This window comes from Asterias rubens, chromosome 6 (assembly GCF_902459465.1).
Source record: "Asterias rubens chromosome 6, eAstRub1.3, whole genome shotgun sequence".
Taxonomy (NCBI): Eukaryota; Metazoa; Echinodermata; class Asteroidea; order Forcipulatida; family Asteriidae; genus Asterias; species Asterias rubens.
Window position 1 is genome coordinate 9,905,772 of NC_047067.1, and position 16,761 is coordinate 9,922,532.

At 36.7% G+C, this 16,761-nt stretch overlaps 1 protein-coding gene across 1 annotated transcript; it reads right to left on the reverse strand.

Moving 5' to 3' along the window:
* Window positions 1-1,071: 1,071 nt before the first annotated feature.
* Window positions 1,072-3,805, reverse strand: LOC117291342. Its single transcript, XM_033772986.1, has 4 exons — window positions 3,799-3,805; window positions 3,421-3,560; window positions 2,831-2,999; window positions 1,072-1,893 (listed from the first exon to the last, which is right to left on the reverse strand). Exons 1-4 carry the CDS (start codon window positions 3,803-3,805, stop codon window positions 1,550-1,552), a joined length of 660 nt encoding a protein of 219 aa, XP_033628877.1. The 3' UTR covers window positions 1,072-1,549.
* Window positions 3,806-16,761: the final 12,956 nt, after the last annotated feature.

Sequence of the window (16,761 nt, forward strand, 5' to 3'; positions counted from 1 at the left end):
GTATGGATAAGGGTAATCCTTTATTAAACAAGAGTTTGATGTTTTTCTAAACAAAATAAAAATACAGATTAATGTTGTCATAATAATGAAGGCAGCTTTGGTTCTGAACAGAGTTTTTGCTTTAAATTTATGTTGCATATAAAAATATAACACATATAAAACAGATAATTAGAGAGTTGTTTGTTCTAAACTGTGTTGTACATCAATTAAAAAAAATTAAGCCTCAGCAAATGAAGCAGTTCTTTGATCTGCAAAAACATAAGTATGGATAAGGGTAAATCTTTAGTAACAAGAGTTTGTTTTTCCAAACTCTGTTGTATGTCAATAAAAAAACAAACAGATAATGCTATCATAATAATGAAGGCAGTTTAGGTTCTGAACAGAGTTCGTTTCTATAAACTCTGTTGCTCATAAAACAGCAAACACATAGATGGAGAGTTGCTTGTTCTGAACTCTTGCATACATAAATAAAATAAATAAAATAAACATGTATTTAGTGTTAGCAAATGCAGTTCCTTGTTCTGAAAAAAATCAGTAGAAGGGTAATCCTTTATTAAACAAGAGTTTGCTGTTTTTCTAAAAAATAAAAAACCCATATAATGTTGTCTTAATAATGAAGGCAGTTTTGGTTCTGAACAGAGTTTTTAAAAACTCTGTTGTATATAAAATATAACACACATAAAACACACTTAGAGAGTTGTTTGTTCTAACCCGTTGTACATAAATTGAAAGAAATAAAATATAGATGTATTAAGTGTAAGCAAATGAAGCAGTTCTTGTTCTGCAAAAAAAAAATTCAGTAAGGATAAGGGTAAATATTTATCAAACAAGAGTTTGTTTTCCAAACTCTGTTGTATGTCAATACAAAAAAAAATACATATGTTTTTGTAATAATGAAAGCAGTTTTGGTTCAGAATAGAGTTTTTGCTTTAAAACTCTGTTGTATATAAACATAATCTCCCAAACAAGAGTTTAGAAACTGTTTTTATTGCATATAATTGTTCATACCATGGCACATATCAATGGAAATGTTATTCTTTCATGTTTACATCAAGAATACATTTGCAAGAGTCACTTGTTTTGGAGGTGAGCAACTTAGTTGCAAATGTGGGAGGGCAAGAAAAAGCTGTATACATTTTGGGGTATAGCTCACTTTATTCATGTGGTAATTTGGTGTCTACTGCAAACATAGTAATGCCATGTTTATCTGATGTAATGTGTGCTCCTGCTACAGGACAGATTGAGGCCGGTGTTCTAAGATTGGGTATTAAAATATGAAATGATGTTTGGAGTAGACAAGATTATTACCAGTTTTATTTGTTACATTACGTTTTTTAGACCCTCTGTATTCACACAAGAGTTGGTGTGCCTTCAAACAAGTGATTGTTACAAATGCAGTCTTGTGGTGAAGAGGAAGGAATCAAGTTTTCAAGTGATACATGTATGTGCCATGATATGAACATGTTACACACAGTTAAAATAGAAATGACTGTGCTTTAAAAAAAACAATTGAGGAGTTTTTTCTTGTTAGTCTTGGTTGTGTAATAATTTACACTGAGTCAATTGGTGATGTAGTTTCTACATAGTTATTGACTTTGTTGTAGGTGATCGTCATACTTGTTTGCAGTAGTTGTTCTTCCAGGTCATCAATGTTATTTACATCCGTGTCTGGTAACCAAGTAAGCTGATGGTTGTTTAGAGATAGGTGAATCAATGGTGAGTCGTCGAGAGGTTTGAATTTTCCTTTTAAGTCAGTGTTCTTTTTCATATTGGATACCAGTTGCTTACAGTTGCAGACTTTGCACTTGTAGAAGTGAGTGGATGGTGATGGCTCTCTGCTGTTACAGGCAATACATAAGGACACAGTTGTACTTTCAACTGTAACAAATACTCCTAAATGAAAAAAAAAGTATATAGAATTATCAATTTCACAATAGACAAGTTGTCATGCCTGCACAGTGCGCTACGTAGTTGAATGTAGTTTAAAAAAAGAAGTACGAACAATTGTCAAAATTGTTATCGTTTTTTTAAAAGACTTATCAGGAAATTGGGCAACAAGGTTGAAAAACATACAAAACTTGCGTGAAACTGCATACCTTAGCGAGGTTTGGTTGTACAACATGGTAGTAAATTATCAAACAAAAGCAAGGTCTGGTAATGGGAAAAAAAAGCACACAAGCTGTGTGCAGTGTTTTGATGACTAAAGCAAGGATATTAATAGTACTTCGAATAAATGCTTAAAATTTGAATGGAACATACATTAGAGATATCCCATGCTATAGTTAACAAATATTTATGGAAAATTTAGTTGTATAATTAAGTTTGTTTCATAATTGATTTTCAAGTTGTACAAGCGCATAAAGATAACTTCATAGGAATGTAGAGGAAGAGCATGAAACAGTCTTGACTTTTGTAAGACTACATTGAAAGACTACATTAAATTTAATCATTTAGTTTTCTAAATAGACACTATAATTTTTTTCTTTTGTATCAATTTGTATAGTCATGTATGGGAGAAAACATTAAAAAAAATATTTTCTTCATGTGGTTGTTTTTTGCTGTTTTCATTTTGAATCTTTAGTGGAATTGAAGTAAGCCATGTTTTCTTTTAGGTCTTTCTATATGATGTTGTTAATAGTGACTAATCGATTTTGCATTTTGGGAGGATTGGCAGTTGTTAGCAATTCATACAATACAGATGTAAGTGTTCATATTAATATATAGATAAAGGTTTCATATTAGTATACTTTAAGTAGACTAGTTTGACTCAAGTGTTAAAGTGTGAATCCGTGTTTTGAGGTTATCTTGTATACAGTAACAAAAAACATACCTTGCAAGGTTTGGTACATGGACGTTGCTTCGATGTTCGGCTTGTTAACTTTCAGTTTCTGGTTTACTGAAGTATACACTGAAGACTTTGTGGAGGAAAGTTGTCCTCCATTCCAGTTTTTGAATGATAGATTTTCCAGTTTAAAAACTTTGTCCTTTTCAACAGGCAGCTGTAAATATAAGAAATGCAATTAAGGTAGGCTGATAATTTTAAGGTTTTTTTACTGTTTTTTTTTAGAATTTTTCCTCAGGTTACAATTTATTTAAATGCACCAAAGGTAGAAGTTAAATACACTTTGTTGTGTTTGTTTAAAGCTTAATTCCAACTCGAGCAGGCACTTGTTTTGATCCCAATGAACAATTTTCAAATATCAAAAATGCAAATTTGGGAAACTATGTTATTTTGGTATTTTATGGCTTTATGTGACATGAGAAGTTTACAGTAACAATTTGAAGGTTGTTCAGATAATGATATTGTTGATATGTTTTTGAAATGTTATTAAGCAACAGGTCGTTGGTTGGAATCTGGTCTGATGTGTCTCTGGTCGAAATATGGTTAAAATTATTTGAGGATATTGTAGTATTGTTTACCTGTTCCTCATGTATGTCGGTCCAGACACTAAGTGTTATGTGACCTGTAGGGTCACCAATTATCACTGGTGTTACTTTCTTTTTCTCATTGGTGTATGGGATAGTCTTCAAAACGGCTGGATGGATGTGTAGAACTTGGCCTATAAAAACAAAAATTCATGAAATAAATTACGCATACTTAATTATTTGAGGTCAGAGTGGTTATATCAGATGATATGAGACAAAGGTTTCAAGATGTTGTTCTGAGTGACAAGTGACAGCTGGAGAGATTGTGGTCCACAGTAATAAAAATGAGCAGTAATGTCTTATAATTGAGACTAACTTCAGTTAAGTGATCTAATTATGGTCAACAAGCATTTAGATGAGTTGTTTCTTTACAATGCATTGTTAATCCTTTGTTCCATGTAGGTGGCTGGTGTGACGAAGTCATAGTTTTTCAACAAGGGACATCAGGCATAAATCACTGAAAATAATTAATGTGTTATTTATTTTTAGTGTCTTTTGTATTGGATTACTGAACCTTAACCCCATTTATTCTGAAAAATGAGAGGAAAAATGCTTCAGTTCATTGCCACAGTGTTTTGTAGAGACATTGCACATTGTTTAATCATCTGTCTACTTAGTTCGTAAAAATGTGGACAAGATATGTCACCTTTTTTTTTTGAAAAACAATATTTAACTGATACTCAAAACCACTAGTAGAAAATATCAACAAAAGCAACTGTAAAACGGTATTTTTATTGAGCCTTGCTAATAAAGGTAAAAGGTATGTGTGCTTTCAGTTAATATTTATTGCATTGAATGGTGAACTTTTCAGAAATGCATCTTGCTTTATAACTTGAAAAAGTAAATACTTGAAATGCAAATACATTGGTATGCGAAAAAAAAAGTCCGTAGTCAAAAAGTATGGCCCAATAGCCCTGTAGTCCTAGTCTACAAAAAGAGTGATCTTGGACATTACATGGCTTTTATCAGCCTACAGAATACCACATGGGTTATATGGGAAATTGGTATCATAATTTCAAATAAATTCAAGGGTTATTAAAATGAGAAGGTGAACTAGTACAGAGATGTGGCCCCTTCATTCACATCCAAAGTTTTTGTGGCTCTTTAGTAACCATGTGATATCACAGGTAACATGGCGTACAGTTTACAGGGACAATATGACTTTGTAGTTGGTATTAAAACATAGTTGTGGGGTTTTTGTGGAGGGTAGGCTATCAAAATGAAGTGAATATTTGAAATGGAACATAATAACACTTACCAGTTTGATGTGCTACCCAGTGTTTTGTCCAGAGGAGAATCCTTCAGTAAATCCAGCAATAGTGTATTTTTGTAGTTTTTGCATCGTAAGGGAAGTTCAAGACTGGCAGTTTTACGATTTGTGTTTGTCTTTTGGACAATTAACGTTTGTCTTCAACTGCTACATTCTTTAGTTTTACGGGTGACTTTGTTTTGGCGAATTCCTGGGAGGAAAAGGGGATGCAAGTATATGTAAGTTTTAGTTGATCAGTGATGTAGTTTGACTACCATGAGTGTCGAAAAGTTGCATTAGGTTGAAATTTAACACAGTTGTTTACAGATGGTGTAGGGAAGAATTTTAGACTGCCTAGATGAAGCTATGTTTTAATGGAATTGTTGGTGTACATGGGTGATGCAGGCAACAAAGGGGCAACAGACCATGTCAATCGACCTTGTCTGGGGATATGAAGAAAATAGAGTTCCTTGGCAAAAAAAATTGAGTATTTAAGTGCAAAATGGTGGCTTGCTGCACCTTGCAGGGTTACTATGTGTAACTGTTTTGCATCATCATGTTTAAAGACTATCTTTTAGGATTCTGAATTTTAATCATAATATTGAGATTTTCATACCTCAAGATTTGACTGTTTGGACATATCATAAACTACAACGTCTTGGTAGTCCTCACTGATGTCTGAAGGGTTCCCTTCATGTATGGGTTGTTTCTAGCACTCAGTTTCTTTGGTGATAATTGAACAAGGTATCCACTGGCATCTGCTACTTCCTGTTTGAACCGTTTGGCTGCTGGTGGGCTGGTAGCCATGGTAAATCTGTAAAAGGAACGATATTAATAACAAAACAATTAAGAGAAGAAAAAAAATGCATATTCGTGAAAGTTAGTATATGTCAATTTATGGTAGTTTATGACAGGGCACACAGAGAATGAGTGCATTAGTTCATACTTTTCAGAGTGAAATAAATTATTCTTCAGAAACAAAATAAGAAGCAACTATGGAGATTTCTTTCCCAAGTTTTTTTACTGCAATAACATGTATTTTGTATTTCCTTTAGCATTAAGGGCTTAAAATTGTACCAGAATCATTCCTACACAAATACATAAATGTATATTCTGGCGAACATGTAGAGTTAAAAGGCAAGTAGACAACAAGTAAATTGCTGAAAAGCCCTATTTGTATATGCAGGTTTTAAATCTGTTGGATAATTAAGTTACATAGATATGCACATCAGCCAACTTACCAGTGTGTTGAATTTCCAGGTGATGTGACTAGAAATACAACTTTGAAGACTGTCTGAAGATCTAATAGACAATTGAAGAAGATTGGTAACATTAATAAGGCAGTATTGGAAGAGGTGGTTTGTAGTGGAAGAGTTTTTGTTAATTTGTTTTTGTATAATTACCTTGGGGGAGGGGGCTAGAGTGTTTGTTTTATCGGCAAGTTGAAGTCATTGTTTGGCAGCTTCCTCATCAACTTTGATGGCAAGGGCAACTGGATCATGGAAACTAAAATGTGTTGCTAACACTGATGCTTGATATTGTTCTGGCAGTGGTTTGATATATATGTGGTCTAGAAGTGTTCCTGCTGTTGTGGTTGATGATGTAATCAATTGGTGATATTGATTAAGTGCTTGGATGGGAGGTTTCTTTCGAAGATCATGATTGAAATCACCAATGATGACTTTATAATCGACATCTAATGCCTCAACTTGAGTACACAAGTTATCTAGAACATTTGAAAATGTTCTGATGTTAGTTTGGATTGGCTTGTAAGCTGTCATAACTAGCAAAGATGGTGAGCCACTGATCCTTATTGTCATGATGTCGCAGTCATCTACTTCTTGGGATAAAGTAGTGTATGTCACACCATTGCGCACATACATTGCAGTCCCTCTACCTCGAGCACTCTGAGGAGGTTTAGACATAGCAATTAGCTGATATCCTGGAAGTTCATAGTTCCTTTTGTCATGATTGGTAGTGAGCCATGTTTCAGTCAGGCATATGACATGAGCTTTGCAGATTTGAAAGTCGGTCTTGATGTCATCAAAGTGTTTTGTAAGACTTTGGATATTGTGGTGTACAATTATGAAGTTTTCTCTGTGATTCAATTGCAAAATTGGATTTGCTACAGACAGGTCACAGGGTACCATTTTGGCCAAGTGCTCTGCAACTTCGTTATTACAGAAGATTCTCTTGGGATCGTAGTTGGAAAGAAAGAGACCATTCAGATGAGTAACACGACTAACAGCTACATATCCCATGCATGACTTGATTCCTTTCAAAGACACAACTGCTTCATCTGTTGTCTGACCTTGGATTTTGTGCATTGTAACAGCCCACGCCAACTTTAAAGCATATTGTTTGCGTGTTCTGTTAATGCATCCAGATTTAAGCACTAGTTGAATGTGTTCAAGGTGTGGTTTGATGGCAACACAATTAGCATACTGGTCAGGTAGTGGACTCCTTTGTCTTGCAAATGCACCACATTTCACGTTATCAAATTGCACAAAGATAGCACTAGGTTGATTATTTGGGTCATTTGGTTGTATGGCTTGTATAGTGCCTGTAATTCCATTACAAAGACCATCGGGTACATCTAAATTTGTTGTCAGCATGACTCTGGCTCCAACTGCTATATGTAATTCAGACTGCAACACTGTTTTTCCAGTTTGATGTGATTTGTAAGCCACTTTTTTGGCTTGGGTTTGAGTAGGAGTATTCTTTGTGTCTAGCGCATAGATGGTAACTATCGGACTTGATAAGGTTTCTAGCATTCGAAGATTATGGCTATCCACATCCTTATTGAAGGCAAAAATTCGAAGTGCTTTCTCTGATGGCTTCAAATCAGTTCCAGATTCAAGTGTACGCGACTTGAGCATCTGATCATCTGCTGGGTCGATTGGATCTTCTCGTTTGTGCACACGCAATCGATTAAGTAATCGTGCAAAAGTTAGATCATCTTGTTGACGCATAACTTGTGTGAGTTGACAGACTTGGAAATTCTCAGTCCAGAGGTCTGTCAAAGGATTGCCATCTGGCACACAAAGTGGAGTACTTGGATTAATTGGAGGAATCTGATAGAAGTCTCCGACTGCAAGTACAGAAATGTTTCCAAACAATGTGTGATTTGAGGCACGTTTGATCTGTTTTCTTCCATGGATGTATTGCAACTGTTTCTTGCTCACCATTGATATTTCATCAATTATGAGCAGTTGCAGATGTTGTAGTTTACTACGCATGGTGAGAGTTTCTTCTCCAAGAGGCTTATAATTCTGGGTGCTTTAATGCCGATATTTAATGCAGAGCAAATAGTTTCTCCTTCAATATTGAAAGCAGCAGTACCTGTGTGTGCGACAACCAACACAGTTTTGTCATCTGGAGAGTCACAGAGAGGTGCAAACAGTTTCTCAGCATGATATTTGATACATTTTGTTAACAGAGATTTACCTGTACCGGCTCCTCCAGTTAGAAATACTCTGAATGGAGGTGGATTTTCACTGTTAACTTTCTTGATACACCATTGATGGACATATCTGAAGAGCTGCTGCTGTTTGTCATTAAGGCTATTGATCATTGAAGCAATTTGACTTTCTGATAGCACCACTTTTATGGTTTCAACAGGTGATCTATGTGTGGTTTCTTTTGATGCGGTTGATGTCTGTGGTTGCAACTCTGGAATTTCTTCGAAATCGTCATCAGAGTAGGTTTTTCTAATAGATCATCCAACCGTTGTTGTTCAGCTTGTGGTGCAAGTGCAGCCCAAGCATCTTCCAATGTGTCGTTTGCAGATGCAAAGCTTCCCATGCAGCATCTATTTGGTTATTGACTGGTTCGTACAGTTTCATGTTCTCCCTGACAACTTGGCTCACAGGTTTGTTTCCTTCATCTGTTTTAACAGTGCCATTGTGATAGTACATTGAAAAACTTGGCATGTTTGCTGGTATAAGTTTAATGTCTCGGTGTGGCAGATACATGCGAAGGATATTCATGTAGTACTTTCCGGATCTTTCTTCAAGTACAGTTTTGGGTAGCGGACTATGCAGGATTTGCATCTGCGTTCTATGGCAATTCCAAGATTGTTATCAAGCTGATAGTGAGTACTATTGCCTGACTGTTCATTGCTATCTCCATCAGATTCTGTTGATGTCATGGTATTATTCGATGATGTGAAGCGAAACTTAGACATAAATGTTGCCAGGCACATCATCTTGAATTTGGTCACATTTGGTCTTGCATAGTACTTATCCAGAGCATTAGACATCCAGATTCTATCTGGTTGTTCATTTCGTAGCACGTTGAGAGGTAACGATATTCTCTGACCATCTGGATCTGTTTGCACAAACACAACTTGTCTTGTGCAGTCTCTCAAATGCATGCTACACACCCTGTATATACATTCCATAACACTCAATTCTCTGTGATGTAAGTATATGTTTCCAACTTTTCGCAGCTCTGTAATTGCATCACTGTTACCTTGTTGTGCTTCTTTCTGAGCTTGTCTGAGTAGATCACCCATTTGACGTTCAGTTTTGCTTATGTATGAAAGGATGTACTTCACACAGCTGTATGCATCAAGCACTAGTTGAATATCCATGTTGCCATTCCAAGCACGTAGTAAATCCTGATTATAATGTTGATCCAAATGTCGACTGGCTTTCTTTTTGATACACAGTTGAATGTGAGGAGAGTAGTTGAAGAGACTTTTGCATATCTTCTTGAGTGACATTTGCAGAATTTAAGATGTCAGATGTAGATGTGAGGTTTGTAATTTGTGTTTCTGGATTCTGTATAACTTCCCAGATTTGAGTGATAACTCTTTTGGCTTCTTCCTTTGCTTTCTCTTTTCCATCATTTGAGTTGTCTTGAGATTCATCTTGATCTTCAGCATCATCAGAGCTATCTATAGATCTACATATGAATGTCTGCTCTGAAGGAGGTTTTGGAAATCCAAAACGACACGTTTTGCCGGTTTTTCGGCAAGATTTTGTGTGCCTTTTGCTGTGCGTTTGACAAGATTGTACAATTTCGTGAAGTTCAGGATCATCTTCCTCGGAAGGGAGTTCACAGGATATGTACTTGTCGATAAAGGCTTCAATAGTGTCATCTGAGTCTGTGCATGGGTCAGGAGCGTTATCTACCCACACCAACATATGGATGTGGGGCCAACCTCTTTGTTGAAATTCAGTACGGTAGAAATAATCAACAACGTGTCCAATTGGATGGGCATCTGATTGAATGACTTGTTTGATGAACTTTTTCACTCTATGCTCGAACATTCTTGCTGCAGTAACTGGGTTTGAATATATGATGTTACAATGAGTTGCCCAGTCCATATCTGCATGTTCTTCAGGAGAGAGGGGCTCCTTACCTTGTTGTTCAAGAATTGCATTGTCAATTTCAAGCCATCTTCGATCTGCTGCACTGAAGGTTACAAACCATGTGGGAATCCCTATTTGGCGTATCATCGCGAACAGGTCCTTCAATGTTTTTTCCCAGTATGCTGGCGTGCCTCTTATGCTTCTCAAATAACGATAACCTTCATCTCTCTGGATCATTTGATTAACAAGTTCTTGTCAGTCAAAATTTCAGATGTGATTGGCCTGCCATCGGTCGTCTTTGTATGACCTTGTCTCATCGCAATTGATATTTGGGATGATATCATTTGAAGTTCTGTACAATACTGAGCAAAGAATATGTATTGAGGATCACTTGCAAACCGTGCATCTTGTGAAAAAAGGCGTGCATTAAAGTATCTACTTGGAGACACTTTAGGTTCTCTTTCTTCTGCAAATGTATTCTTTCCATCAGGAAATAAAACAGGAAATGCCTGCGCTTCCATATCAAGAACTGCAGTAGGTCTACTACCTTCTGCCGGTGCAAGAGAAAGTACTGTATTGTCACAGTTGTCTGCAATGTATTGACCAAAGTCGACTGGTTGCAGGAATGACATAAGAGGTGCAGATGTGTTAGTTTATCATTATCTTCAGTGGGATCTGAGACTTGTTCTTGATCTGTCTGTTCATGTTGCTCCTCATTGTCTACCATTTGTGAGTCATTGACATCATGTTGGTCATACTGGTTTTGCAAGATTTTTTCTTGAATTATGTGTAGGTTGTGTTCCTCCTCATCTAGCATTTGTGACTCCGTGAAACTGTGCTGCTGGTCTTGTGAGTCTGCCATGATTGGGTCAGAGTTATTGACATCTAGTTGATCACAATTTATAGCAATGTCCTCAAATAGTGGGTTTGATTCTTTGAGCAAATTGAGAGCAAGTCTTATCTTACTTGGTGAAACCTGTTTGAAGAGGACATGATTTTTGTACTTGAGCTTTCGCTTTAATTTGACCCGTACTATGCTGTCATCATTTGCAAGACGTGGCAAGGATTTGGCAGTTTTATCAACATCTGCTTTTACACAAACTACTTGGCCATGGATACCCTTCTGACAACCCTTATACAGGGGAACCAACTTCATAAATGGTATTACAGGTGCTATCAAATGTCTTTCTAGTATGTTAAGCTCAGATAGCTCCTGAGGCACTGGACAGAGTAGAAATTTATTAGCTCTAGACAATCGTGGTGTGATGTCCTTTCTGATGTTATTATGGCAAGTGAAGCAGATCCATGTATTACTATGTGGCAAAGCTGTAAAATCAACAGTTGATGGCATGGTTGTCAACAGGCTGTTTCTACTGTACTTTTCTTTATGAAACTGCAATACCTGTGTTCTAAAAAGTGACTTGTCGCATATGATGCAAGTGAATATTGGCTTCTCTTGTAAAATTTCACTTTTGAATTTCAAGACAACTGTTGTATGTTTCTTCTATTTGATTTACGAGAACATGACATTTGGTGGAGTTGGTTAGCTCTTTTTCAGGAATCAGATAGTTTGCCTGGTGGTGCTGTAGTATGGTCTCTCTATTTTCTGCATAGTGCTGTCTTCTTGCATCCAATACTGTCGCTGTATTGTCTGCATAGTGCTCTCTTCTTGCATCCAATACTGTCGCTGTATTGTCTGCATAGTGCTCTCTTCTTGCATCCAATACTGTCGCTGTATTTTCTGCATAGTGCTCTCTTCTTGCATCCAATACTGTCGTGTATTTTCTGCATAGTGCTCTCTTCTTGCATCCAATACTGTCGCTGTATTTTCTGCATAGTGCTCTCTTCTTGCATCCAATACTGTCGCTGTATTTTCTGCATAGTGCTCTCTTCTTGCATCCAATACTGTCGCTGTGTTTTCTGCATAGTGCTCTCTTCTTGCATCCAATACTGTCGCTGTATTTCTGCATAGTGCTCTCTTCTTGCATCCAATACAGTCTCTGTTTTGTACATAGTGTTCTCTTTTTGCATCCAATACTATCCCTGTATTTTCTGCATAGTGCTCTCTTCTTGCATCCAATACAGTCTTTCTGTTTTTTGCATAGTGCTCTCTTTTGCAATCAATACAGCCTCTCTGTTTTGTGCATAGTGTTTTTTTCTTGCATCTAGTACAGTCTGTTTCCTTTCTGTATATTTGACTTTCCTCTTGGTCAATATCGAGGTTTGTTTCCTGCATATGTACTTCTTCTTTTTTCCAGAATGTTGTGTTTATTGAGCATGTAGTACATCTGATTTTTATGTCTGCGTTTTGCTTTGATATCATCATCTTGTGACTGAGAGGAACATGCTTGTTGAAATTCGCTTTCATTAGCAGTAGTTGTCTCTTTCTACTCTGTTGTGACGTAGCAGACATTAACAGACTGTCTGAGGTGGTTTGATTGTCATTTTGAATTGAACATGCTGTATCTTCAAACCGAAACGAACAGCCAGGCAATTCCTCACAATCGATGTCTTCACAACAGTCATCTGAAGTGCTTGCCACACATTTTCTGCTAGTGTAGATGGTTGTACTCGTGCTTGAAGAAATTGCAGCACTAGTTTCGATGCTACTCCCCAATAACGTTAATTTTTTTTCTCTCTCTTCTACCTGTACTTCCGACTCCTTAACCTGTACTTCCATGAGCAGTTACAATTTCAGTTGTACCAATTTTTTGATAGGTATTGTGATGTAAAGTTTTACAATTATTGTCACTATCAATATGGATGACATGTCTTTCGATGCTTGATGTGATTTGTGTGTCCCTTTTTTGTAGGCTACAAAATAAAAGGTTTTATTTAATTAAAGTGTTTTTTCTTATTTTCTTTGGGTGCTAGTTTGTGAGTACAGTAAGCAGTTTGAATGGCATGATAATTAAATGAACAGATAACAAATTTTGTTGGTAGGTTTAGGTAGTATTTTGGATGTCATTCAAAGAATGGCAATGTTTTTGATCAGGGGATAGTCAAATACCAGTTGAATTAAATAATTATTGTTCAATTGAGAGTTCAATGAAATTCAATTGAGAGTCCAATGAGTTATTCAATTGAGAGTTCAATGAGTTATTCAATTGAGAGTTCAATGAGTTATTCAATAGAGAGTTCAACGAGTTATTCAATTGAGAGTTCAACGAGTTATTCAATTGAGAGTTCAATGAGTTATTCAATTGAGAGTTCAACGAGTTATTCAATTGAGATTTCAATGAGTTATTCAATTGAGAGTTCAACGAGTTATTCAATTGAGAGTCCAATGAGTTGTTCAATTGAGAGTTCAATGAGTTATTCAATTGAGATTTCAATGGCGGTTCAGAGCAATTTCAATGATAATGTACAAGTTGTACATTACAGAAGGAAAATAAAGTGAAAAATACGAAAGTAGACAAGTCAAAGATTAGAAATGAGTTGCGAAATAGAAACAAAGAAGTAAATAGCAGAAAGTTAAGGTAAGGAGAGAGAGAAATAAGATTTTGTTTAATAATATCAATATTAATATAGAATCATATTGATGGTTAGGTACCAAGAAAAGAAGTTGTGGGAGACCACTTTACTTAACAGGAAAAATTGTGAACAAATATCCGTGTACACTCATTTTTACCAGCACAAAAACTATGAAATTAATGTTTTAACCTAAATCAAGACCCAGAAATGCACAGAACTAAAGACCTTCATTGCTATTGCTGTTAGACTACATGTTGGTATTCCCTTTGCCCTTGACCTATCCACATTCACATTTGTGCAGTGCAGTAATCAAAATGTTGTGTCAATGTTCGACCATCGAGAGGATGGAGGGTAACATTATCGCAACACGGGACAGAAAGTAGGCCTAGCAGAATAAAAGTCATGTATCGCTCCCCTTATCATGCTTTTGTACATCATTGTTTTTTCAGTACAGTCGTTTGACCAGTTCCGGATTATTGACCAGTTCCGGATCACTACAACGTTGCAATCTCCAGTGTCATTAAATTACTTTTCACAGGACCAATGTAGATTAATATATCATAAGAGTAATATCACATTAGGCAACAAGCCAAAATTCAAGTGCATAGCATCATTGATGGATAAATTATGGCCAGTTTTTTAAAGTTTGTCAGAGATAAAATCGTGATTTCCGAAAAGAAAATGGTTGTTCAAAACGCTGTTGAAACTTCTCACCTGTCAAATTTGAACGTCTGAGTGGATGACGGTAATTTGAAAAGCCTACAATGTGTAAAAATTGTTCTTGTAAATACTCAGCTTTTTTTAATCTTGGGGATGGTAAAAATGTCGAAATCATGTTTTTGGTGACGTGGCACCTTTGACCTGTTCGGGATCACTCAATGCTAAGCAATGCAAATTAGGTAAATCATAGTTTTTTATACACACAACCATACATTTTCATATGTTGAGGAATGTAAAACTATTTTACCAAACAGCTGTTGGTGATGTTATTTGTATTTTCAAGATGGAGGACTGCAAATAGCTTTTATGTTCGACAGTTTTATGAATGGTAGTGTAGGTTTGCAATAGAGGGCGCTCTACTGATCCAGAATACAAGCAAGTGATCCAGAACTGGTCAAACACGGGTGACAACATTTTTCTCATAGCTACTTCCAAAATAAAATAAAATTGTCAATTAAACTCAATGGATACATGGTGGCTTTTATAATTTATGACATGTTTAGGTAAACTAACTAACGTTTTTTTTTTTAATTGTCCAATAAGTGGCGATGGACTTAGCGATAATTCATTTAAGTGATTTAACTGGTCAAATGACTGTACCTTACTGTCATGACTGTGGCCCAGGGCCTACTCCTAGAACTATGACTATGAGGTTGTTACACTAACCTCATAGTCATAGATGATTGTGTACAAATTCCTATACGATTTTTGCTTCCCCACATGTGTACACCTACCGTTCTTATTTGCCGTCGGATCTCGCTGAAATTGGGCTCTGTGTTTCCTTGGACTCCCAGTGAGTGTGTGGAAGTTCCCAAAATTTAAATCCATGAACTAATAGTTTCAAAAAAAGATAAAATTTGTGCAACACTGCAGAAATAAAATATCAACGGTGCTTTAAAAATGCACGAATTTTCTTTTTCTTTTGAAATTAGTTCGTAGATTGAAATTTTGGGAACTGCTACACACTCACTGGGAGTCCAAGGAACAAAAGCCCAATTCCAGCGAGATCTGACGGCAAATAAGAACGGTAGGTGTACACATCATGCGGGGACAGCAAAAATCGTACAGGAATTTGTACACAATCATCTGAGGTTTTAGTTAATAGTTGTATAGTTCTAGGAGTAGGAGTAGATGAGTGTGAGCTTTTTTCTACCTATGGAGTATATAATATGGACATATAATATTTATAACAAATCCAGACAACAATGGTCAGAACAACTTGCTTATTCCCCGATTTATTTTTTTACTCACCTGCTACACTAAAAGTACAACGTCACGATCCGCTTCGATCGGCAGCAAAAATGGCGTACGTGACAACCAGTTCTCTGCATGCTTTGCGTGGTGTGCGAGGTCGATGTCACGACGCGTCGGGCTCCTCGATCATTGGCGGCAGCAGCCGTAAAAAGCCGACAACAGGCGACAACTGGCAACAACCGAAGACAAGTCATCTACGTCTGAGCATGGAGGTAGCTATTTCTACCTCCATGATCTGAGGTACTGAAAACCCAATTGCCTTAGTAAGGATTGTGCTTTTAAAAAAAGAGTCTTACTTGTCCTAAATTTCTCTAATCTGGGTTAAATTGTGCCTTTTAATTCATAAAAAAATAAAAAGCATTCTCTACAACAATTATTTCAACAAATTTAAGCTTTTTGATACGTTTGGCCGCCCATGCCAACCGCCTGGTATTGGCCAAAAATAGAGGGGGGAAAAGATGTTTTCAGTGACGCGACTTGCAACAGTAAACAACTTGTCGTCAGGTTGTCAGTTGTTGTCAGTTATTATCGTCAACTGTCGGTTTTTTTTTCAGTGCGACCGCGTGACTAAACAACTTCGTTCCCATCCATCACACGGCAGATCGTGTGTTTTGGTTTTTTTTTAATGTTGCAATTTTTCATCGGCTTCCAAGCTTTAGGTACGAGGGTGGCATTTTGTTCCAACAGCACTCCGCACTAATGACGTAAGAATACCCGGATGTCAGACAAACTTTCCACCACACGGGTCGTCAGTACACACTCACACGCCGGTAATCGTGCAGTGCACAAAAAACTAACATGTACGCGCGCGTATTATCAGTGAAATTTTTGACACTTTGTCTGAGATCCGGGAACTTGCTTCTATTTTAGCATTAGTTTGGAGTGCTAAATTAAAATGTGTACGAAACCCAGGTTTGAGCTTGGGCCGCCCCTGGCTTGGGCTGCTCTGTCTCCGCTATGATAAACCTACACTCCCGGCAGGACAGCGTGTAAACAATTAAAACCTAGAAATGCACAGAATTGCTATTGGTGTTTTCATATTGGTAGCCCCTTTGCTTTTGGTCCATACGCATTTGGTGCAGTTATCAAAATGTGTTGCGTTGTTCACTATTGTATGTTGATGCTCCATATTCTTGTTACACATTAAGAAGTTTCCATTAATATTAATCTTAACGACCTGACACATTTAAAATACTGCACCTGATTCTGTGTATTTAAATTATTAGAATATTGCACGGTAAGTTCTCTTTGACACCAACCATGGAGGAAGGAAAAAAAAGTCCTTCCTCCATGCACCACAAACGCCCACTATTTTAATTT

Bases quoted from the DNA above. Each gene is read 5' to 3' on its own strand.
- LOC117291342 (XM_033772986.1), bottom strand. The intron at 3,000-3,420 runs GTAAACAATACT...TTATATTTACAG, and splicing joins CCGACATACATGAGGAACAG to CTGCCTGTTGAAAAGGACAA. The intron at 1,894-2,830 runs GTATGTTTTTTG...TTTTTCATTTAG, and splicing joins CATGTACCAAACCTTGCAAG to GAGTATTTGTTACAGTTGAA.